This window comes from Apium graveolens, chromosome 6 (assembly GCF_009905375.1).
Source record: "Apium graveolens cultivar Ventura chromosome 6, ASM990537v1, whole genome shotgun sequence".
Classification (NCBI taxonomy): Eukaryota; Viridiplantae; Streptophyta; class Magnoliopsida; order Apiales; family Apiaceae; genus Apium; species Apium graveolens.
The window spans coordinates 1,688,181-1,711,145 of record NC_133652.1 but is presented as its reverse complement, the minus strand read 5'-3'; the positions used below and the strand labels follow the sequence as shown (position 1 = coordinate 1,711,145).

Genomic DNA, 22,965 nt, shown 5'->3' with positions numbered 1-22,965 from the left:
ATGGATTATGATGAGATCATAACAGTGAGACCTAAAAAGATGATAACTCTAAACTTAAATAGTTCCTGCTCATAGGATTACTAACTGGTAATTAATAATCCACAAAGATCGGTACATACTATGCTTGCTTCATTATGAAGGATGTCTGTTCTCATAGACATTTGTGTGGTGACACTATAACTAGTATGTAGGTGCTTATTATGGAATAAGTTCACTGAACATGACTCGCACAGCTGAATAACTGATGGAGTTCACTCACGTGTCAGCAGTTGTTCACATAGTGATAGTTGTACAAGTATCCTTAGACTTGAGGTCATCATAGTCATCTTGTGTACACTGAACTATGCTTTGGTTTAGTTCTTAGTCTCCAGGGACAGTTATTAGGGCTCTTCTGGGTATAGGAATTTGTACACGAAGATAGTGTATGATCGATAAAGGATCTACCCCTTTCAGTGAAGGAAGCGAATGTTCAAGGCTGATCCACTTATGCTAGTTCAGGAATCTCTGGCCAGAGTAAATGAAATTAGAAAGGAGTTTCTAATTTGCATAGAACTACGCCTAGTAAATGGTAAGCAAAGTGATTGAATTAGATAGGCTTGACACGAGATCCATGCCTTGTATTTAATCGGGACATTGTAGGGTAGAAGGAGTTTATTGTACGGTAACTATTCACTAAATAGGTTCTTGTTATTCTAAGCAGTGAATTCATATTATCCGGATAGTCGCGATATGCTGAGAAGTATCCATCACGATGTAGAAAAAATGTGATTAATTAATTAATCATATTTAATAAATTAGAGAATTTATATAAATAATGATAAAATAGTTTTATTATTATTTATTTCTACTACCGGCTTAATATTGAACCTACAGGGTCACACCATAAAAAGAGAATGATTTAATGGTGGAGGAATTAATTAATAATGGCCAATAATTATTTATTTGTGAAATAAATAATTAATTGGCAAATTTAATAATTGATTAAATGAGATTTAATTGATTGTAAATTAATTAAGAAAAGTTCTTAATATTATTAATTAAGGATTTAATTTTTGGAAATTAAATCAAGAGAGAGAATTATTTCTAAAGTGTTTAGAAAAAGGATTAATAATTAAAAGGTGTTTTAATTATTAATGAGAATAATAAATGGGATAATAATAATATTATTTATGAGAAAATTTCAGCTGGAAATTTTGCCTATAAATACACTATTATAGACCCTATTTTATTCTAACCCACATCGAACCCGCAAACCCAAAAAGTTTGGAAAACCCAATTCTCTCCACCTCCTTCCTCCTCCTTAACATCGTTTTCTTGGTGGATACCGGTGGAGTGCTTCACACTTGAGGAGCAACTGCTAAGGATCTCTGATCGTTGTCTCCGAATTATTTTAAAAAGTTAGATTCGATCCCTCGAATTTTTATTCATGATCTGTATGCTTTTATTTGGATTGTGTATGTGTAAAAGTGTTTTGCCATGCCCCCACTACGTTAAAAATCCAACAATGATATCAGAGCATAGGTTGTATGCATATAGATCTGTGGTAAAAATTTCAGAATTTTATGTGCTTGTATGAATTAATTATGATTTTTACAAGTTATATCATGGATTAATTTTGTCTGATGAGAAATCGTTTTTCATAATAATTTTGAATGTTGATCTGGATTTTACAAGTGTTGTAGATCGTCTGGGTATTTTTTTCATAATTTTATGATGTATAGATTTTTTATTATGAATTTTTGAAGTTCTTGTAATTAAATTCGTAATTTAATAAGTATAAATATATGTATATATATATATATGTTTGTATATATCTGTACTGTTATCTGTGTTGTATGCTGTTGTTGCACGGAGAAAGAGGAGAACAGGCGGCGACACGGGTATCGAGAAAAGGCGGATGCTGCAGAAAAACAAAAAAAAATAGGGGTGTAACGCATTCGGGGAATGTGTTACACACCTGTGGCGCATTCACGGAATGCGTTACACCCTTTAATGGCTGAAAAGGGGTGTAACGCATCACCGGAATGCGTTACAGGTACTGTAACGCGTTCCTGTAATGCGTTACAGCCCTTCTGTTGATTTTAAAATTGATTTTCTGGGAGTTTCGTAACTCCGTTTTAGGCGTGCAATATACCGTTGGATTCGTTTTTCCGAGACGGATCTAATGGAGTGATCAATTTTAGTTTATATAAAAGTTTTGAACTGTTTATATTTCCATGAAGTGTTTTAAAGCTGTTTTTAACTGTTTTAACTGCTTTTAAATGCTTCATGTGATACATAGAGATGTATAATGCTTAGACTAATGTGTTAGATGATGTAACATGCCTACCTTGATGTTTATTCATGTTGATATATGTGATATATGCTTAGTTTATCATGCGATGATAGATTTAGGTGAACTTAAATGAACATAAGGCGCTTGTTAGACAACCTTGTATAGTGAAATAATTTCATAACCTTAATAACAATATTATGAATACAATCATGAGATTCTTGTGTTTGTGAAACACGTAATTGAATATGAATTTTCGATATGAGAGAAAGGATGATTCTGTCAACAACAGATTTCTATCTGTAAGAAAGGGTTATTAAGTGACGCCTCTTGACAATGCTCCACCCGATCTGGGAATCATCTGATTATTGATTATTGATTTGAAATATTTAATTTAAAAGGAAGAATCTCTTTATAATATGATTATGATTGTAACGTAATATAATCCCTCTAAAATTAAATAATATCAAGTAGTAATTGGCCAATGACACAACGGGCTTGTGTCGGTCATAGCCTTCCAACATGATAGAAAAGTAGTTCTTATTTTTGAATCATTGTCGGTTCGTGCTACAGCCGAGGGCTTTGATTTCGAAATAAGAAATACTTGTCTATTACATAGAGATGTGTACATTGAATAAGAATCTAAAGGTCGGTACGTGCTACAGTCGTGGGCCTTTGGGGACTTATTCAACTGTACGGAATGTTGGGTTAGACTTGACTTAGAATATTGAGTTTGTCGTGCTACAGCCGAGACTCAATTATTCAAGAGGCTAAAGTATGATTAGGGAATAACATGAGATGTAATTGACAAGAGTTGTCTACCTATTGAACATTACATGGCAGTTTGTGCTACAGCCGGGGTCGTGTAACGGAATGTAGGATCCCTATTCCCACTAGCATTATGAATGCTTAATTTTTCACGTAGGGGGTTGAATAAATTAGATAAACTAGTGGGAGCCACTTATGAATAAAGACCCGATTCATATAGTGTTTTTGAAATGAAATCGAATATTTGCTAAGTGTTGTTATGTGTTTATCATTTACAGATTTACTTTGTACGTTATGTCTTCTGCACTATCACTCAGGAGCATACTAGATGCTCACAAATTGACTGGTCCTAATTATGCTGACTGGCTTCGAAACTTGAGAATTGTTCTCAGGATTGAGAAGCTGGAATACGTGATTGACTCACCTAAGCCTACTGAACATGCTAGTGATGCACATAATGATGAACATGTTGTGTATCGTAAGTGGATAGATGATGCAAATGTTGCTCAATGCATCATGCTAGCTTCCATGAACATTGAGCTACAGAAGCAACATGAGCATATGGATGCTCACACTATCCTAAAGCATCTACAAGAGTTGTATGATGTGGCGGGGAGGACAGCTCGATATGAGATATCGAAGGAGTTGTTCGGATGTAGGATGTCTGAGGGATCATCTATGAATGACCATGTACTTAAGATGATCAATTTGATTGAACGTCTTGGACAACTTGGTTTTGCCATGGATGGGGAGCTGAGCCAAGACTTGGTCTTGTAATCGCTTCCGAGTTCGTTCTCGCAGTTTGTTGTGAACTTTCACATGAATAAGTTGGATGTCAGCCTGCCTGAACTCCACAACATGTTGAAGACTGCGGAATCGAATTTTCCCCCTAAGAAGAGTTCTGTTCTTCTAATTGGTGAAGGTTCCAATCCTAAGAAAAGGAAGAGGAACTCTTCCAAGAAGAAGAAAGTAGGTGAGAAAATGCCGGTTCCACCAAAAGCTGAAGACCCCAAGAGCAAAGTTGTTTGCTTTCACTGTAACAAGGTGGGGCACTGGAAGAGGAACTGCAAGGTTTACCTTGCAGAATTGAAGAAGAAGAAGAAGGGTAGTGAGACTACCGCTTCTGATTCAGGTATGTTCATGATAGAAGTGAATATGTCATTAAATCAAATTTCTACTTGGGTATTAGATACCGCCTATGGTTCTCATATCTGCAATTTGTTGCAGGGACTAAGGAGAAGTAAGACTCTTGAGGAAGAGGAGGTGATTCTACTGATGGGAAATGGAGCAAGAGTTGTTGCTGAAGATGTAGAATCATTTCATTTACATATGCCTACGGGCAAGACTATTTTTTTAAATAAGTGTTATTTTGTTCCCTCGATTGTGAGGAATATTATTCCCATGTAAGACTTGGCTGGATTTTCATTTATTATTGAGAATAATGAATGTTCTATTCTTAGAGATAATATTCTTTATGGACGTGGTACTTTAAATAATGGTCTGTATAAATGTGACATAATTTACTTCAGATTGAGACTAAGGTTAGAGCCTACTTCAATTCTTGTTCGAAGGCTAAAGAGTTCTACAGTAAGCAATCTGTTAATCAAACATCTGGAATAGGTTATGATTACAATGTTGCTATTGGAGAATTAGGCATAAACTCACCTCCTCGTGTCTGTGCTAAAGGGAGGGAAGTACCACATGTGCTTAAGGGTGTTGATGAACCCCTCTATAAACCATCAATTGTTGAACCATTTGATGCGACCTCTTCTGTTATTCAAGAAGAAATGCGTGCTGAAGATCTTGTTAATGAGAAGGTTGTTTCCAAGTCGAGTGTGTCGAAAGTTCCAGTCAAAGTTGTGAAAGTAACTGAGACTAACTCAGACACACATGAGTTGGAAAACAAAAATGCCATGACTACCATGCATAAATTGCCTGCTGTTAATCACTCTCATAAAGCATGTGGTGTTTCTAATTGTATGTCTTGTGCTTTTAATATGATGTATGCTTATTTTAATGGTAAGCATGTTTCTAATGTTAAGACTACTCCTCTTCAGCATGTGAATAACAAGAAGCATGATAGGTCTAAGACTGCTAGTCCTTCTAAGGCTAGAAAGGATACATTTGTGCCTAAGCCTAAACAGAAATTTGTTAAGGCTATTTATAAGGTCAAATGTTCAGTCAGTGAGAAAGTTGAGACCATTAAAATTAAAAATGTTATTTTGCCTGACAAAGGACAATTCTACAAGTATGCCGGGCCCAACCAAGTTTGGGTTCCGAAGAAGGTCTAATCCATTTGTAGTGCAGGGCATTAAACAGGTATAACCGGTAGTGTGGATTCTTGACAGTGGATCATCAAGACATATGACCGGAGATAGAGCCCTGCTATCAAATGTGGATTGAGAAAGCTGGCCCCCTGGTTACCTTTGGAGATAACAGCAAAGGTTTATCTGAGGGATATGGCTGTTTGCAAGCTGGATATGTTATCAGGGAAATTTTGTATATTGTGCTAGGTTATTATCAGGAAGCAGTATCTAACATATAGCACCAGTGACGAGACTTGAGAATATTACGACATATCAAGCACCTGCTGCACATTACACTTGGAATTGAATTCTAGTAAGATGTGTACAAGTGTACTCCTGGTTGGTGAGTCAAAAGAGGAAGTCAATGCACCACAGTTCATGGACTTTGCAGGCTGCAGATCTATTGGACTATGCAATCTCTTCTTCACAATCTCACTTCAGGTTGGTATGAACTAGTGTACTACTCAAGCAATCGTCAAGAACATGGTATGGCACTCTAACTGAAGTTATTGTTTAATATGAACTAGTAGAGTCGTCATATTTTTAACTCTCTTATCTTTAGGCACAATCATATTTTTTAATATGTGCAGTGATATATTTTTTATGCAACATAACAATTAGTATCTAAAGTACTTGACAAGTATCGGTCAATGATATGTTGTTAACATTATGTTGTAGATATTTGTAAGCTTTTGATATGAATGAGAATTACTTAGACTTTACCCTAAGTGATCAATGTTTTATCAAAAACTCATTCATATTGAAAAACAAAATCAAACTTCTTTCTACATTAGTGATTTCTTATTTCATGTAAAATCTTTTGAAATCACTATTGTAAATCATTTTCTCTCTATTACCATATGTTATGTGTTACAGGTTCAGTCTCCAATGACTTTCTTTCATTGACAGTCATGAGGTTAAAAACCCACAAAGTCTATCCCAGACTGTAAAGACAAACACAGAAACAGTTGCAGCCAACACTCTCTTACCACTAAATGTAGTATGAATGAGCGTGAGGGAGATAGTGCCTTAGTGCACCACATAAGGAAGGTTCTGTAGTCAACCCAGTAGCTCTGTCTCCTACATAGATGAGTAGTATTAAAACCGAGACAACTGCTAGCCCCCATACATCTTCTCAAAAAGATGTAATGGCTGAAAAGGCACATAAACAGTTACTAGATTCATTCTCTCAACAGGGTGCGTCTATTGAATTTTGCCTGTCGGCCAAGGCATCCGATGTAGTGTCACCACTTCAAACATAAACAATTCTTGATGTACAAGGAGAGGTTACACACACAAAGGATGAGTTGACGGAAATAAGAGTTTCGACCATTTTAAGGTCAGATTCGATTGTTCAAGGTTCGTTAGTGGACCAATTGCCTTTACAGGTGTTAGGAGAGGATACTGATCCAAAAGCCATATGTAAGTGGTCAGTGTCTACCTCCCCAGGCTTAAATTCCCTGGATGCATCTGCGGATAGTGGATCTGACATAGGCGCAGATCGACAACTTGTTGACAATGATTCAGATATTACCTGATGAGTCACAAGGAAATGTCTTCACAGACATTAGAAGGGAACTTTGATCTTTATGCTAAATTCTTTGGATCATTGTTTACCTTCCCAGAATTCAAATCTGGAACCCTAAAAGGGAAACTAGCAACTTGTAGATTATGACTCAGATTCATCTGACGAGTTTAACAAGGATGGGGATTTGTGAACTCCCATTGCACCACCTGTGACCTCCTTAAGGATGGCTAAGGTGATTTTCCTTGCAGGTACAGCTGGATTATGGAGCTATGAGAGAAGAGTGATACACTTGTGAGAATGAGTGTAAACACGAGTGGAGAGAAGAGTGAAACACATGTGAGGTACACTAAACAGAATCACACACTCACAGTGAGGAAGAAAGAGAAACTTCTTGTTATTTCTTTTCCAACCAAGTGAAATATGAGAACTCCTTCAGACGACGACATACATTCCTTCTTTAAGGGGGAGATAAAAGCTTAAGTAATAGTTTGGAGGATTCCTCAACTAAGGGGGAGAAATAGCAGGGAGGAAGAAAAAGATCCTACATGTACACTACATCACACCATTGTTGTTTGTAACTACGGATCCTATTGTACGGGAGAGGTGGTAAACACAAGGTGATTTTCTAGTAAGGGAAGAAGCTGTTAGGGGAGTACCATTGGTTTTTATCTGCGGATCCTATTGTACGGGAGAGGTGGTAAACGAAGGTGATCTTCTTTAATCAGTTGATTCTCAAAGGGGGAGAAGCAAGAGAGATATGTGCTTCTTAACAGGAAATGTGGTTGTACAAATGAAGATGAAACTACTTGAAGATATGTTCAGTCTAGAGGAACATCTACTTGGAATCTGGAAAATGTTTAATGTCTTCCAGAAACTTTTCTACTATTTACTTTGCATTTTAGTTTATATCTTTTTCTTATTTGTTAGTTGAGTTATCCTCTAGGTATTTGTGTGTTATTATTTAACAAACAAATAGGGGGAGATTGTAAGTCATATGTCATAGCCTATTTATATATTCGAGGATTCAACTCAACTCAAATAAGAATGTAATAAGTAAATAGTGGATCTAACGTCAGAGAGATCTCGCAAAATAATATCTGTCAAAGGATTCAGAAACAAGGTTCATCTACAGACTTGAGGAATTAATTCACTAGAAGAAGTTCAAGAAATTGATCATGCCTCAGTGATATAAATCAAGATCGTGAATTTAATCAAGTGACAGAGATCTCGTCAGAGTATCAATTAATTACAAGGATTTAGTCTGAAGAAAATCAAGAGTATCAAAGTCAAGACATGAAGAAACGTCACGGAAGTTAGTCACTCATGAACCAGACAGTACATCGAGTGTCAACATTGAAGTGGTGGAATTGATTCATAATTGACAGTGATTTTCAGAAGATTTTCAGAAGAATGGTTGCTGCTCAAGGTTAGTATTAATTCTCTATTAATTAATTAAGTCATATAATTTAATTAAGAAAATAAATTATATCTGCAAAGATTAATTTATTGATTAATTGAATTAATTGATTAATTAATTCAGAATTAATATTAAGGATTTTCAGAATTTAAATTGGATTAAAATTCATTTAAATTCAGCAAGACAAATCTGATTGTACTAATATGACAATCGGTATGACAATCAATAGTCATACCGAAAGTCATGCTAGTACAAATAATAGTCTCACCGAAAGTTACACTGGGTGGAGGATTGTCTTGCTAGTTCATTCTGATTGTCTTGCTAGTTCTAACAATAGTCTTGCCGAAAGTTCTACTGGAAATGGATAGTCCTACCGAAAGTCTTGCTAGTTCAAAAGGATTGTCATACCAGCTATTTTATATTCGGTGGATTGTTTAAAAAGCAGCAGAAGCAGAACACATTCAATCATCCAATACACAAGTCAAAAAAAACAAGAACACAGCAGCCGCAACAAATATTTCATTTTCATCTGCATACTTCAAGATTAAATTTCTAGTTTGTAAAGTTAAATCCAATCAACTAGAAATCATTCTCTTGTTCTTGTGTAACAATCTAGCGGATCAAAATCCCTAGAACTTAATCTCAAACCGCGTTTAGCATTTGATTCTAATTATTGCAAAAATAGAAAAAGTTCATGTCGAATTTATTCTAAATTTGTGATAATTAATTTGAGATTAATTCCTTGTAATCGATACAGTTGTTATAACACCTTTCAAGTTTAATAATATTTTTATTTAACTTGAATTTTGTTTCACATTTTTTATTCCGCATTTAATTCGATTATTCGGTACTGTTTGTATTCAACCCCCCCTTCTACAAACACATTGGGACCTAACAACCCCGGGCCGACATTTTGTGCGAAGTTAAAGGTAAGCCATTTTATTATCCTTCGAAACCTTTACTTGTGCCTCCTGAGAACAGGGCCCGGGACAAGCATTGTGGCTATCACGAAGATCATGGTCATACCACGGAAAACTGCTTCTCTCTCAAAATATTCATAGAAGATCAGATCAAGAGGGGAAACATGAGCCAGTATCTTCAAAGGAGGTTGAACGACAAAGACATGGCCCCGGGAAGAGGAAAAAATATGGTAAATTTTGTCTTTGGAGGCACGAATTCTCCGCCCCGGAGCCCGGACCTGGATAATGATGTGATGATGATCCAGCCTTTGGAGGATGAACCAATCTACTTCTCTTACTCTGATTATGAGGGACTCAATCCGGATCACAACTTAGCCCTGATGGTGACACTAGATATCGCGAATAATGAGGTAAAACAAATTTTAGCTGACAATGGTTCCTCTGCTAATATTATATTCGAGCACACACTGAACATGATGGAGCTCGGGCACCTCCGAATGGACCCCTGCCTTGAAGATCCCTTGCATGGATTTGGAAACACAATGATTCCAATCCGGGGTGTCATTTATTTGCCGATTACCTTTGGGACTGCACCCCAGCAGGTTTCTCACGTAATGAAGTTCTATGTGATAAGCGCAACCTCATCGTACAACATGATCTTTGGAAGGCCTAGAATCACCAAACTCAGAGCAATCCCCTCAACTATTCACTTAAAGCTCAAATTCCCGACCCCGGGAGGCACTGGAGAGCTAAGAGGAGATAGAGAAATGGCAAGGAAGTGCTATGGCCAAGCTTTGGTCATGGCAGAAATAGAACCTGAGAACAGAAAAAGGTTGATGACCCTACCCAAGGGGCAAAATAGAAAGAAGCATCGTGAACACCTCAGTAAAAGGGTAAGACTAGATGTGAATATGATTGAGGACTCCGGGTACAACATAACCAATGCATACGCCCGGATACAGAAATATATGAAAACTAAGGCAATATTTCCAAGGCCGGGAAATCAAAGTTATAACTAATCAACCACTTCGGAAAATCATTCACAAGCCAGATGCCTCCGGGAGATTGGTCAATTGAGAAATTGAATTGAGCCAATTCAACATCAAATTTGTTCCAAGGACGACCATAAAAGCCCAGGCGTTGGCCGAATTTGTCATGGAATGCACCTTCCCCGAAGTCCCAGAGATACCAGCAATTCAATCCGAAGAAGAAAAGGAGATTATCATTGGTAATTCATGGACATTATATGTTGATGGCTCGGCGACAGCCGAGAAGTCCGGGGCTGGCTTGATCCTTTTCAGCCCAGATGGATTCACAATTCAGCAAGCCATAACCTTCACTTTCAAAGCGACCAACAACCAAGCTGAATATGAAGCTCTCCTCTACGGACTCAGGTTAGCCAAATCCCTTGGAGTAAAATGTTTTATCATTTATAATGATTCCCGAATTCTGGTAAGACAGACCAATGGTGAATATATTGCGAGGGATCCCAAGCTGGCTCAGTATTAGGAAATGGTGAGGGTTATCCTGGAAACCATCCCGTACTCAACCATCTTGCAAATAAATAGAGAAGAAAACTCCAAAGCAGACGAGCTATCCCAGCTCGTCCAGAATACTTCAGACTTAAGCAGTTCAGTCTACTTCGAATAGCTCGACGCACCCAGCACCGAACGACCCGAAGTCTTATGCATCAGTAGCCCGGATAACTGGATGACTCCCTACATACCTTACCTAAAAGATGGAACCCTACCAGAGGATCAGAATAAGGCACACTACCTCAAGTACAAGGCTGCCCGATTCTTTATGGAAGAAAATCAGCTATACAGGCGAAACTTCTCTGCACCCACTCCCAAATATGTTGACCCGGATGAGGCAGAATATTGTCTCCGGGAGGTACATGAAGGAATCTGCGGAGATCACCTAGCTGCCAAGGCACTAGCCTACAAATCATCATACAAGGCTACTATTGGCCCACTATCCATGCAGATGCAGTTGCCTATGTGAAGAAGTCCAGCAAGTGCCAAAAGTTTAGAAATATGCCGAAGCAAAGTTCGAGCCTCCCGAGGTCAGTTCTATCCCCTGTCTCATTCGCTGTTTGGGGAATCGACATCATAGGTCCTTTCCCCCGGGCGAAAGGAGATTTGCGTTACGTGTTGGTGGCAATTGATTATATGACTAAATGGGCAGAGGCCAAAGCCATGAGAACCATCAACCAGCAAGATTACATCAAATTCATGGATTCAATTGTAATGAGATTCGGGATTCCAATGGTCCTAATTTCGGATAACGGGCCACAATTCGTGGGTTCGGATTTTGAAGCCTACTTGAAAGAGCTCGGGATAAAATATAAGAAAGCATCCGTAGCTCATCCACAGGGAAACGGACAAGAAGAGGTCACCAACAGGACCATACTCCGTGGTTTGGATAAGAGGTTGGAAGAGTCTAAGAAGAACTGGCCAGATGAGCTCTCGAAAGTCTTATGGTCTTACAGAACCACCCCCCGGACTGGAACTGGTGAAACTCCATTTAAACTCGCCTACAGAACCGAGACCCGACTTCCGGTGGAAACCGGATCCCCGTCCCACAGAGTGGTCAACTTTGATGAGGTCTCAAATATTGAAGGCCTCAGAACCAACCTCGAACTCTTGGATGACGTAAGAGACCGGGCTGTAGAGAAAATGGAAAGCTACAAGGAAAAGACAAAGCTTTATTTTGTAAAGAAGGACAGGTTAAGAGAATACATGGTGGGAGATCTAGTACTCCGGAACACCGAGGCCTCAGACCCAAGAAACCAAGGAAAACTGCAGCCGAACTGGGAAGACCCCTATATAATCAAGGAAGTGCTCCGGCCAGGAACTTACAAACTGAACTACCTCAGCGGGACCGAGGTCCCTAACTCCTGGCACGGAGCCCGGCTAAGGAAGTTCTACCAGTAAGAGAAAGGTGCACATTCTGGGAACGTTTCTACATTTATACTGTGATATCTTGATGTAAACGCTATCTTCATTCACCCCAGAATGTAATTTTTGCTTTCAATTTAAATGAAAAACTCTACTTTAAGCGTTTCATAGCTTGAATCAATTTCATTATATTTATTCTTTATTGCCATCATATTACTTAGAAAAATTTCTTTAAGTTAGAAATTTACCCCATCCCGGGGTCTGCAAAAACACAGCCCATGTGTACTTAGAAAAATTTCTATAAGTTAGAAATTTACCCCATCCCGGGTCTACAAAAAACACAGCCCATGTGTACTTAGAAATTTTTTTATAAGTTAGAAATTTACCCCATCCCAGGATCTGCAAAAACACAGCCCATGTGTACTTGAAAAAATTTCTATAAGTTAGAAATTTACCCCATCCCGGGTATGCAAAAACACGGCCCACGTGTACTTAGAACAATTTCTATAAGTTAGAAATTTACCCCATCCCGGGGTCTGCAAAAACACAGCCCATGTGTACTTAGAAAAATTTCTATAAGTTAGAATTTTAAATTTCTAAGTTAGAAATTCTCATGTGCAAATCAAAAAGACAAGTGAAAAGAAAGGAGAAAAGCACAATTACGTTAAACTACCCTGAGGAAACACACCCCGGGGGGAAAATGGAAATCACTTCAATTACAGACAAGATTCAAATAGCCAAAGGCTAAGTTTAGACTACTTAAAAACAAGAAATGGAAATTACATGCAAAAAATGACAAAGTCTTCATTCTTCTACTGCCGACTCGACGGGAGGGGAAAGAGGTTGCTCCGGGTCATCTTCTGGAATCGGAGGCTGCTAGGCGAGAGGGGACTCGGGGAGAGGAGGGGCACTGTTGGATGCTTCGACTCCGGACTCCCTTGCCAGGATGGCTTCAGCTTCCATCTCCATCCGGGTCTCCTCCTCGATGTACCTCTCAAGAAAGACATCTATTGTACCCTGAGGATTTTTGCCAAGATACTTGGAAGCGACCCTTCAGCAAATCTGGATCTTCTCCAGCGCCTTGTCGTTTAAGTCCTTAAAGTACGCAGGAGTACCCCGGAACCCAGCCAGGACTTCTTCGGGAGTGGGCCGGGCTGCGAGATCATCCTTCAGCTTTTTATTCTCCGCCCTCATTTCCCAAAGAGAAGCCTCAGTGCGGTCCTGCCTCTCCCAGATCTCATCCAGAATCTTTTTATGAGCTGTGACCTCCTTTGCACTAGCTTCCTTCAATGCCTTGAGCTCCCAAGACAGGTTATCGGCCTCAGTCTTGTGAACTTTGGTGACATCAGCCTTCGCCTTCAAGCTTTGGGTTATGCAAACCAATCCAGCAACCCGGGAGTTAGCCTGAAATAATTACATATTAGGTTTAGACGATACAAATACAGAAAAAAGACAAGTACTAAATAAAAGTATAACAGGGAAGTAACTTACTACAGTCATCTCCTCCTGGAGTCCGACCAGGAAGTCATCAAGGGGTTCCTTCCTGTACTCCTTCCTTTCAGCAGTGCTGACATAGTTTTCAAAGAGCTCTCTCCGGCGAGTCTCCGGAGTGAAGCTGGCCAGCAAGGCCTTCAGAGTCTTCGGGGTGTCCGAGTCCAGTCCAGTAGCAACCTTCTTGGAAACCTGGCCCTCAGAACCCTCTCATTCCCTTTTCCCGGAACCTACAGGGGCACCCTTCTTCTTTCGAGGCGCCGGGACTCTCGTCGTCTCCCTCTGCTACACGTCCTCAGCCCGAGTTCGTTGATAACAATGGTGGACCTCCCCGGCCGAGTCGGTGCAGCCTTCTGGGCTGCATCTTCGCCCTCACCAACCTTCTTCTTCACGACATCCCCACTTGTCAGGCCTCCAATCCTTCGGCACTTGGAAGCCAAATCTTTGAGTTGTGTAGACATGTTCGGAGAGTAGGGATGAGCTTCGGAATACCTGAGAATGAAACAACAAAATATCAGCCCCGGATACAAACAAATAATAAAAAGTTAAAGCATGAAGATAAAGCCAAGGCAAGAGACTTACAGCCGGTAGCATGCATATTTTCATTGTTATTAAATGTATCCCGGGTCCACTACGTCCCGAGTGCCTCACAGAAGGCATAAACCATCGCGAGAGGTACTTGCCCGAGCCGCTGGACCGGAAATTTATCTGTTTTAATTTCAAGTTTATGGAGCGGCATGAACTCCAGAGCCCCACCCAGACAAAAATAAACTCCCTCCCGGTGCCAGCCCTTAAGTGAGGTCAACATGCTAGCCGGGAGTACCATCTTATCGGACGGATACCCAAAATCCTCAATCCGGAATAAAAACTCGTATATTGGTCGGGCTGCTGATCTCTTGATTTTAAAGATGTGGTGGAAAAGTCTGAATCTGGGAAGGTAGCTTTTGGCATGGAAACAGGCCAAGAACCAACTTATCCACTTCACTGAATTCGGGGATAATTGGGTGAAGGGAATCCCGTACACGTCCCAGCATAGAGACTTGGTAAACTGGTGAAGTCCGAGGCGCATGCCCCGGAGATGTTCTAAGGGAATCCCTACATAACCCTCCGCCGGTCTGTGGTAAACCCTCTCGTGCTCCTCGGGCCATCTCCACTCATACTTGTCATCAAGATTAAAAGCAAACCTAAGGGCGCTATCCGCCTCGGCGTCAGTATACCTATCTTGAATTTCCTTGTGAACAACCCCACATTCGTATCGTGTCCCCGGGGCGGTAAAAAATTTTCTATCCATGTGAGCCTCGTCATAGGGCTCCCTACCGTCTAACCCGTCTGGACCCCCATACTACTCGGACAAATCTCTATAGTAAAATCCCAAAGGCTTGGGGTTTACTCGGCACTGTACGAAATATTGGTCTACGTCTTCCCAAGACCCATCCGGATTAGACAAGGTACCCCCGAGGCCTAGGACTAAAGTCTGAGCAAGAACTTTCTGAGGTTGTTCAACCCGGGGAGGCATTTCTAGAGAGTTACTACTGGAAGAGGAAGATGAAGGGTAGGCTGACAACAGTTCACCTAAGCCACTGGGTCGCTCGGGATATCGGGTTCTAAGGGTAGCAGTATTTTTAAAGTGGCTATCTGGCATATACTGTATATATTTACATATAAACGCACCCCGGAGTCCTTGCCAAACCCGAACCCAACAACAAAAATAAAACAAAAACAAAAGAGTTTTACAACAGATCGTGTACAAATCTAAACCCAAAAACAAGATCCACAACATATACAACCAAAAACACATATCAAGAACATACCCTGGACTCTTCACATTTTTACGCTACAAAAACCCACTTTTACCGCATGCGAATCATACAAAAACCAACGTCTATATGCGCTTATAACACAAAACCACCACAAAAACCATAAAAAACCCATAAAACTACACAGATTCAAGTTCAAAATAACAGAATAGTTAAAAAAAATGGAGAATAACGAAGCAAGAACTCGCACGAAATGATGGCATGCATGGCACGAAACAGATCAAAAACGAAAGAAAACAAGAGACAAGCAAGAAGAATGGAGAACTTACAAATGAGCAGGAGAAAAGTGAAGGCCTCAAATCGTAGAAAAGCTCCTAAAAAACTTCAAATCCTCAGTCCCTCTTTCGACTTCGTTATAGCGTAAAAGAAAAAAGAAAGAAATAAGGGAGGTATTTATAGGAGGAAAAGAGACAAGAGTGAGATGAACGGTTTTGGGTTAAAAAATTAACCCCCACCTCACGTGGCAACCTCCAATTCGCTCCCATAAATTAACTGCACATCAGTTATTACCACGCCTGTCAAGGTAATCATGAAGGGGCACGACTTTTCAGGAGAAAAATGGGGAGAATTAAAATTTGTACAATCAAAAGACACGTATATAAACGCACGTATCTTTGAGCCCGGCTAGAATCCCAACAGTCTTCTGACATTCTGGATTTTCAGCACCAGCTTTTCAGAGTCCGGTCAAATCAAATGCCAGATTGCTCTTATCCACCAAATCTTATCCCAAATTCAAATTTCAAATCATATGACTAACCAAGTCAACCCCGGAGTCTTATTCCCATTAGACCCCGGGGTTAGGGGCAACAAATCAAATAAAACCCCCAAATTTTTTTTAAGTACTTCAAGGACTCCCACATTGGACTCAAATCATATGACTAACCAAGTCAACCCCGGAGTCTTGTTCCTATTAGACCCCGGGGTTAGTGAGCAACAAATCAAAGAAAACCCCCAAATTTTTTCTTAAGGCGTCGCCGCACAATAATAACTAATCTACTCCCCCATCTGGGTAAACCTGCATAAGGGAGTTGGGGGCAAATGATAGTCTATATTAGTGCAGGCCCGATAACGGAGGCCCATGACCTAATAATAAAAGCCCAGGAAGCACTCAACATTAACCCTGGAGAGCCCAGGACACGTGGCAACATCACCACCGTCCAAGTACCCCGGATCCAGAACATTCCTACGGTCCGGATTCTATAGTACACCGGCTCATCCTGAGCGTCCACACGTCCTACAGTCCAAAAGACACACCTACGGTCCAGATCAAAAGGTACAAACCCCTAAACCCTAGTGGGAGGCCTATAAAAAGCAGGACAAAAGGAAGGTTAGAGGTTACGCTCTCTCTCTCGTATACACACATATACACACACCACAATAAACTCGTATAATTCTTGTTTTGCCCCTTTCACCTCCAAAACCATTTCTCATTCTCGCGCCGGAGGTGCCGCGGGTCTGGTTCTGTTTTGTAGGTCCCCACCCTACAGCTATACCGCTCGCCGCCGTTATTCCTGTCCAAACGGAGTGTGAATCCGGAGCGAGGACAGGACGCCGGGGTCAAAGGGGATTATCACACTGCATATTTAATGGTGGGCGAAACTGTACGTATCATTGTCTGATCTAGAGAAGAAGATTCAAAATCCATGTATGCACAACAGATACAAATTTGTTCTGAGAAGAAAATGTTACTGCATTGCCATCTACCATGAACTGGAAAGAGAAAGGTGCAGTTACACCTATTAAGGGTTGAGGCCAATGTAGTAATGCTCCTTTTATATTTCAACATTTAAAATTATTAAACAATGCTGAAAATTTTCTAACAATTCTACTTGTAATATACCTAGTTTGTTGCAGGGCATCTTCTGCGTTGACTGCCATGGAAGGAGTTATTTAACTTAAAGATGGAAACATCCCACTATCAAAGCAAGAATTGTTGGTATCGTGGGCAATGCATTTGAGTTCATCCAACGTGATCGCGGCTTTCAACTGAAAAAATTATTCATACAGCGGAACAATAGCACTTGCATTGCCAATAAAGACGCAGACCAGGCAGCCACGATAAGTGGCCAAGAACAAGAAGACATTTTGGCAAAGATTACATAAGGATACAAAGTGGCGTAGCTTCAGGACCTATCTCCTACGTGGCATTGCAAAGAGCTTCATTATTCAACTGCTTATACATAATTTGCGTGACTAAAATAGGCTGATACTATCTTCCACTAGCCGAACTTACACTTGTTTTTTACTTTTGAGAATGAAGACATAAAATGTAAGAATTTGGTTATTTTTACTTCTGATCAAGAACACTTGCTCTTTTTTTGCCAACAATCTAAACAGATAATTAAAAAAAAATGAACAGCAAACATGTTGTTCACTTGACTCTCATCTTGGCAAAATCATTCAATGTATACAAGAAATAATAATAGAAAATCATTTTTAGACAAAATTGCTAATCCTTAACACTTAACAGGGTATGCAGGCTGTTGCTACTCTAGAACAGGATATGCAGGCTGCAGCTAGTCCTTTGGACATCCTCTAGTTTTTTCCTTAAATTATTCAGGGTAATATTTCAGCTTCCTTGCAATACCTGAGCTTAATTGTTGCACTGTTAATATGGATTCCCATACAGTCACAACATTCTCTTCTACTTCGGTCCTGAAAAGTGTATACATATTACAAAGAGATTTCAATGTTCAAATATCTTAGCAAAAGTCAAGAACTCGAAAAAAATTATTTCACCTCATAATCCCTTCTCCTCAGTGTTAAGACTCGGATTTCAGAGATATGATCTGCAGGATGATTGCCACTAGATACACAAGCAGGTAATCTACGTGCTGAACTTCTGATGTAGACCGTTTCAAGATGATCCCTCACAGTTTCTTCTATAGAATGGAAGAAGAAAACATGTGGAGCTTCACAAGAATTGTGTGATACACGTCGAGTTTTAAAAATATAGGGCCATGGTATTCTGCTCCAAGGATAAAAAGTCTCCAAGGGAACCTGCAGGATGCTTGGAGGCATAATTGTCTCATAAATATGGATAGAGTATCCCCAAGCAATGGAAAAAGTCCAGTTTTTATGCTTTTGATAACAAATGGTTTGTTGTAATAGCCTTGATTCATCAGCTTTTGCTGCTTTCATGAGATGGTTTACTGATTGGATACGATCCATGGAAGGAAATATAGGCTCTACTGCATCAAGATGGTGAAGTGAAACAAGAAGAGATTGTGGATGAGCTGATAGTAAACCAGATATGTCTTGATGTAAATCAATCTGCAAACATTGACAGATTATCACTCAGAAACGTAGATGCTGATGTTAAAAGTAGATTAAAATAATGGCTAAAATTGTTTACCTGGTGAAATCCTTTTTCCAGAGTTAGTGAAACTCCAAGATCAGCAATACAAGAATGCATAATTTGATCACTTCCATACAAAGTTGGATATCTTTTAAGACACAAATCTAAGTTCTTGGCAACAGCCTTAGCCAAAGGATAACTCAAAGCATAACCAGCACCTCCAAAAGCCATGTTAAACGAAAGCCAAATGTTGGGGCCAACAGACTCAGAAGGCATCCCAACATAAAAATACTCCCTGTGATCATACTTACTCAAAACTTCTGCAACATTATTGACAAAAAGTATAGTATCATCATCAGCAAATAGATACCATCTCACATCATCTCCATTTTCTGCATTAAATGTTTCCTCGACCACACGTGCTACACGGATGACATGCTGCATTTTGTGCATGTTAAATGCATTGTACCTCCCAGTTTCCTCTGAAATCCGATAAGGTGGCATAGAAGATGGCCATGGAAGGTGCTCGTCTGGAGCTCTATCGAGAAAGATGAAGCCACGAGTTGCATTAGGTTTCCACCATGATTCAATGTAGGGTTTTCTACGTCTCCATGACTTTGACGAACTTGCAATGCCTATAATTAAATGGCTAATGTCGGTGTTAAGATATGAAGAAGATCTGATGTATCTAGACAATGATTTCGGCTTAGTGTAGGAAACATCAGTGCTAAAGAAGAAAATATATATTATAACATAGAGAAATAATCCTAAAATTGTTATTAACTTAACTATCCGTGACAAGAACTTATTGTTAGACGATAGCATTGTATTTTCTTAGATATACATACATTAACTCCAGTTGAGCAATGCACTGAATAGTGTCAGTATGAAGAGATAAAGTGAAAAAAAAACTTGCTTTTTCCCTGACTCACTCTTCATGTGAATTTGAAGTCTATTTCATATCTTTAACAGTCTAATTACATGCATGTCTATGCAAGGGAGGAAATTAAGGATCGTATGCATTTCACATGTGCTTAAAGCTTGAAGTGTTGAACATGACCGGACATGCACAAAACTTTGCAGTTCTATGGTGATTAACCAGATTAGCGTGAATCTATATCATGGAACGGGTTCCCAAGGTGTAATTAGTTTCGGCTTTTCAAAAATCCTCTTTATTAATTAATTGATTCCTTGTGAACTAAGGAATAATGGTCAAAACTAGCATGTATTGCACCAGCTTTGAAACTGCTTTACTAGCAACATCAGCTTCCATTTTAAAGATCCAAATTGTACTATACATATTCTGTATTTGAACGAAATGGTATGTAGCATCACGTTATCATAGAGAAATAGGCTTCTATAAGGGTTGTAGGAATGTAATTACTATTTGATCATAGACACATAAGTTTCTTGCCTTTCCGTGGATAATCTGAGTATGTTTAGTAAATTTTAGATGGTGCGCTATAAACTGATGTCTGGTAGAATTTGAATTATACATGTGAAAAAAATATAGCGTCTCTAAGTTCATATTATTGTACGAATAATGTGTAAGTCAGTTTTATCTCAACAGGCATATTGATGAGATAATTATCTCTAAGAATATATAAGGAAGCAACTTAATTCATGCAATGCTCTTGAGGTTAGGAGCTTTGGTTTCTTTCGCTGCAGCCCGTTCTTCGAATGAGGCATGAAACCTTGAGATGCATGAGCAATGGATGGCTCGTTATGGACACAGTAATACCGATTGGAAATTCAATAAAGAGAACTTGAAATACATTGATTCATTCAACCAAGGCAATAACAAAACATAAAAATTACGAGTGAATGAATTTGTTGTCATCCTTACAAATGAAGAATTTAAGACCTCAGGAAATATATTGTAGCTAGAGTCATCTAACTATGTTTGCATAAAATTGATGGCACTTAAAGAGTAGTGCAGTTAAAGGTGTGGCTGGGCAACTTCTTCTTTGCTTTCCTTGCTCTTCAATATATTTATCTATACATGCCTTTATATCAACTTTCTTGTGTAATTTGGTAATCTTACTGCAGATACCATCCTTAGATCCATTAATTCAAAATAGAAATTTTACATTATAGACCATATTAAAAATTGTTACAGAATTTTGTATAAATCCAAAACCTAAACACTATAAATATGTGTAGCTCCTCCTTTGGCCATCCCATGTCTTAGTTAATTCCTTGCAAAACTAGGTCAAAGTGTCATCTTCCATAGACCAGATCTTGAATGTTTTATTATTCGTAAACATCCCCTCAGAGTCGCAACATTCTCAGTCCTGAAAACCTTGGTAAATTTTAGAGATAATAGGCACTTATGTAATCTCACCTCATAACCCCTCACTGGTGCTGAGACTTGGATGTAAGAACTTGGTTATTGTTACCTAGTCTGCTCTATTTTTTCAATTCAAAATTAAAAAAAAAAAACAAAAGCACTACATGTTGTTTGCTTGCTTGCCCTCCCATCTCAAATGAATACAAATGCTAAGACTAAACAAGGTACTTCAGCTACTCATCTGAACATCCCTTAGTTAATTCGGTTCTATATTCAGGGTAATATTCCTACTTCGCTGCAAGACTTGAGCTTGAGTGTTGCACTATATATATCCATTCCCATACAGTCACAACATTCTCTTCTACTTCGGTCCTGAAAAGTGTAAACTTCTAGAATTTAGAAGTAGAATACTTAGTAAAAACAAGAATTTGACTTGAATTATCTCACCACATCTGAAAAGTGTAATCTTTAAGAATTTTAAAGTAGAATACTTGGTATAAACAAGAATTTGACTTGAAATATCTCACCACATTATCCCTCCTCATCGGTGCTAAGACTCGAATTTCTGAGATATGACCTCTTGATGAACAAGCAGGTAATCCACGTGCTGAACTTCGAATGTAGACTGTTTCAAGATGATTCCCTGCAGTTTCTTCTATAGAATTAAAGAAAAAAACATGCGCAGCTTCACAAGAAGTGTTTGATACACGTCGAGTTTGGAACATATAGATTGGCCATAGCATTCGGCTGATGGGAGAAAATGTCTCCAACGGAACCTGCAGGATGCTTGGAGGTATAATTGCCTCGTAAATTTGAATGGAGTAGCCCCAAGATATAGAGAAAGTCCATTTTTTGTGCATTTCATAACAAATGGTTTGCTGTAGTAGCCTTGATTCATCTGCTTTTGCTGCTTTCATGAGATGGTTTACTGATTCGATACGATTCATGGAAGGAAATATAGAGTCTACTGCATCAAGATGGTGAAGTGAGAGAGTAAGAGATTGTGGATGAGCTGAAAGTAATCCAAATATGTCACGATGCAAATCAATCTGCAACCATCACCAGATTATCACTTAGAAAAGTAGACTGATGCAAAAAGTAGATCATAATAATGGCTGAAATTGTTTACCTGGTGAAATCCTTTTTCTAAGGTTAGTGAAACTCCAAGATCAGCAATACAAGAATGCATAATTTGATCACTTCCATACATAGTTGGATATCTTTTAAGACACAAATCTAAATTCTTGGCAACTAACCTAGCCAAAGGATAACTCAAAGCATAACCAGCTCCTCCAAATGCCATATTAAACGAAAACAAAGCATTGGAGTCAATGCACTCTGAAGGCATCCCAACATAAAAATACTTATTATGGTCATACTTTCTCAAAACCTTTGCAATGTTATTGACAAAAAGTATAGTATCATCATCAGCAATAACATACCATCTCACATCATCTTTATTCTCTGCATTATATAATTCCTCGATCACACGTGTTATACGGATTACATGTCGTACTTTGTGCATGTTAAATGCATTGTACCTCGAAGTGTCCTCTGAAATCCGATATGGTGGCATAGAAGATGGCCATGGAAGGTGCTTATCGGGAGCTCTGTCGAGGAAGATGAAGCCACGAGTCACATTTGGTATCCACCATGACTTGATGTACGGTTTTCTACTTCTCAATGACTTTGACGAACTTGCGATGCCAATAACTAAATGGCTAATGTTGGTATCAAGGTATGGGGATAATTTAGTGTATCTAGACAACGGTTTTTGCCTAGTCCAGCAGGAATCATTTTTAAAGAAGATGTAAATCATAATGTAGAGAAATAATCCTGAAATAACTATTAATTTAAATAGCCATGCCAATAATTTATTGTTAGACAATGACATTGTAAGTTTTTGGATACACGTTAGCTTTGTTCAAGCACAGCTTTGCTTAGTGTAAGTTTGAAGA

General features: G+C 39.1%; 1 protein-coding gene across 1 annotated transcript; it reads right to left on the bottom strand.

Annotated features, from left to right (window-relative positions):
- Positions 1 to 20,785: 20,785 nt before the first annotated feature.
- Positions 20,786 to 22,895, bottom strand: LOC141668787 (uncharacterized). Its single transcript, XM_074475804.1, has 3 exons — positions 22,137 to 22,895; positions 21,535 to 22,056; positions 20,786 to 21,379 (listed from the first exon to the last, which is right to left on the bottom strand). Exons 1-3 carry the CDS (start codon positions 22,824 to 22,826, stop codon positions 21,281 to 21,283), a joined length of 1,311 nt encoding a protein of 436 aa, XP_074331905.1. The 5' UTR covers positions 22,827 to 22,895; the 3' UTR covers positions 20,786 to 21,280.
- Between the last annotated feature and the right edge of the window lie 70 nt (positions 22,896 to 22,965).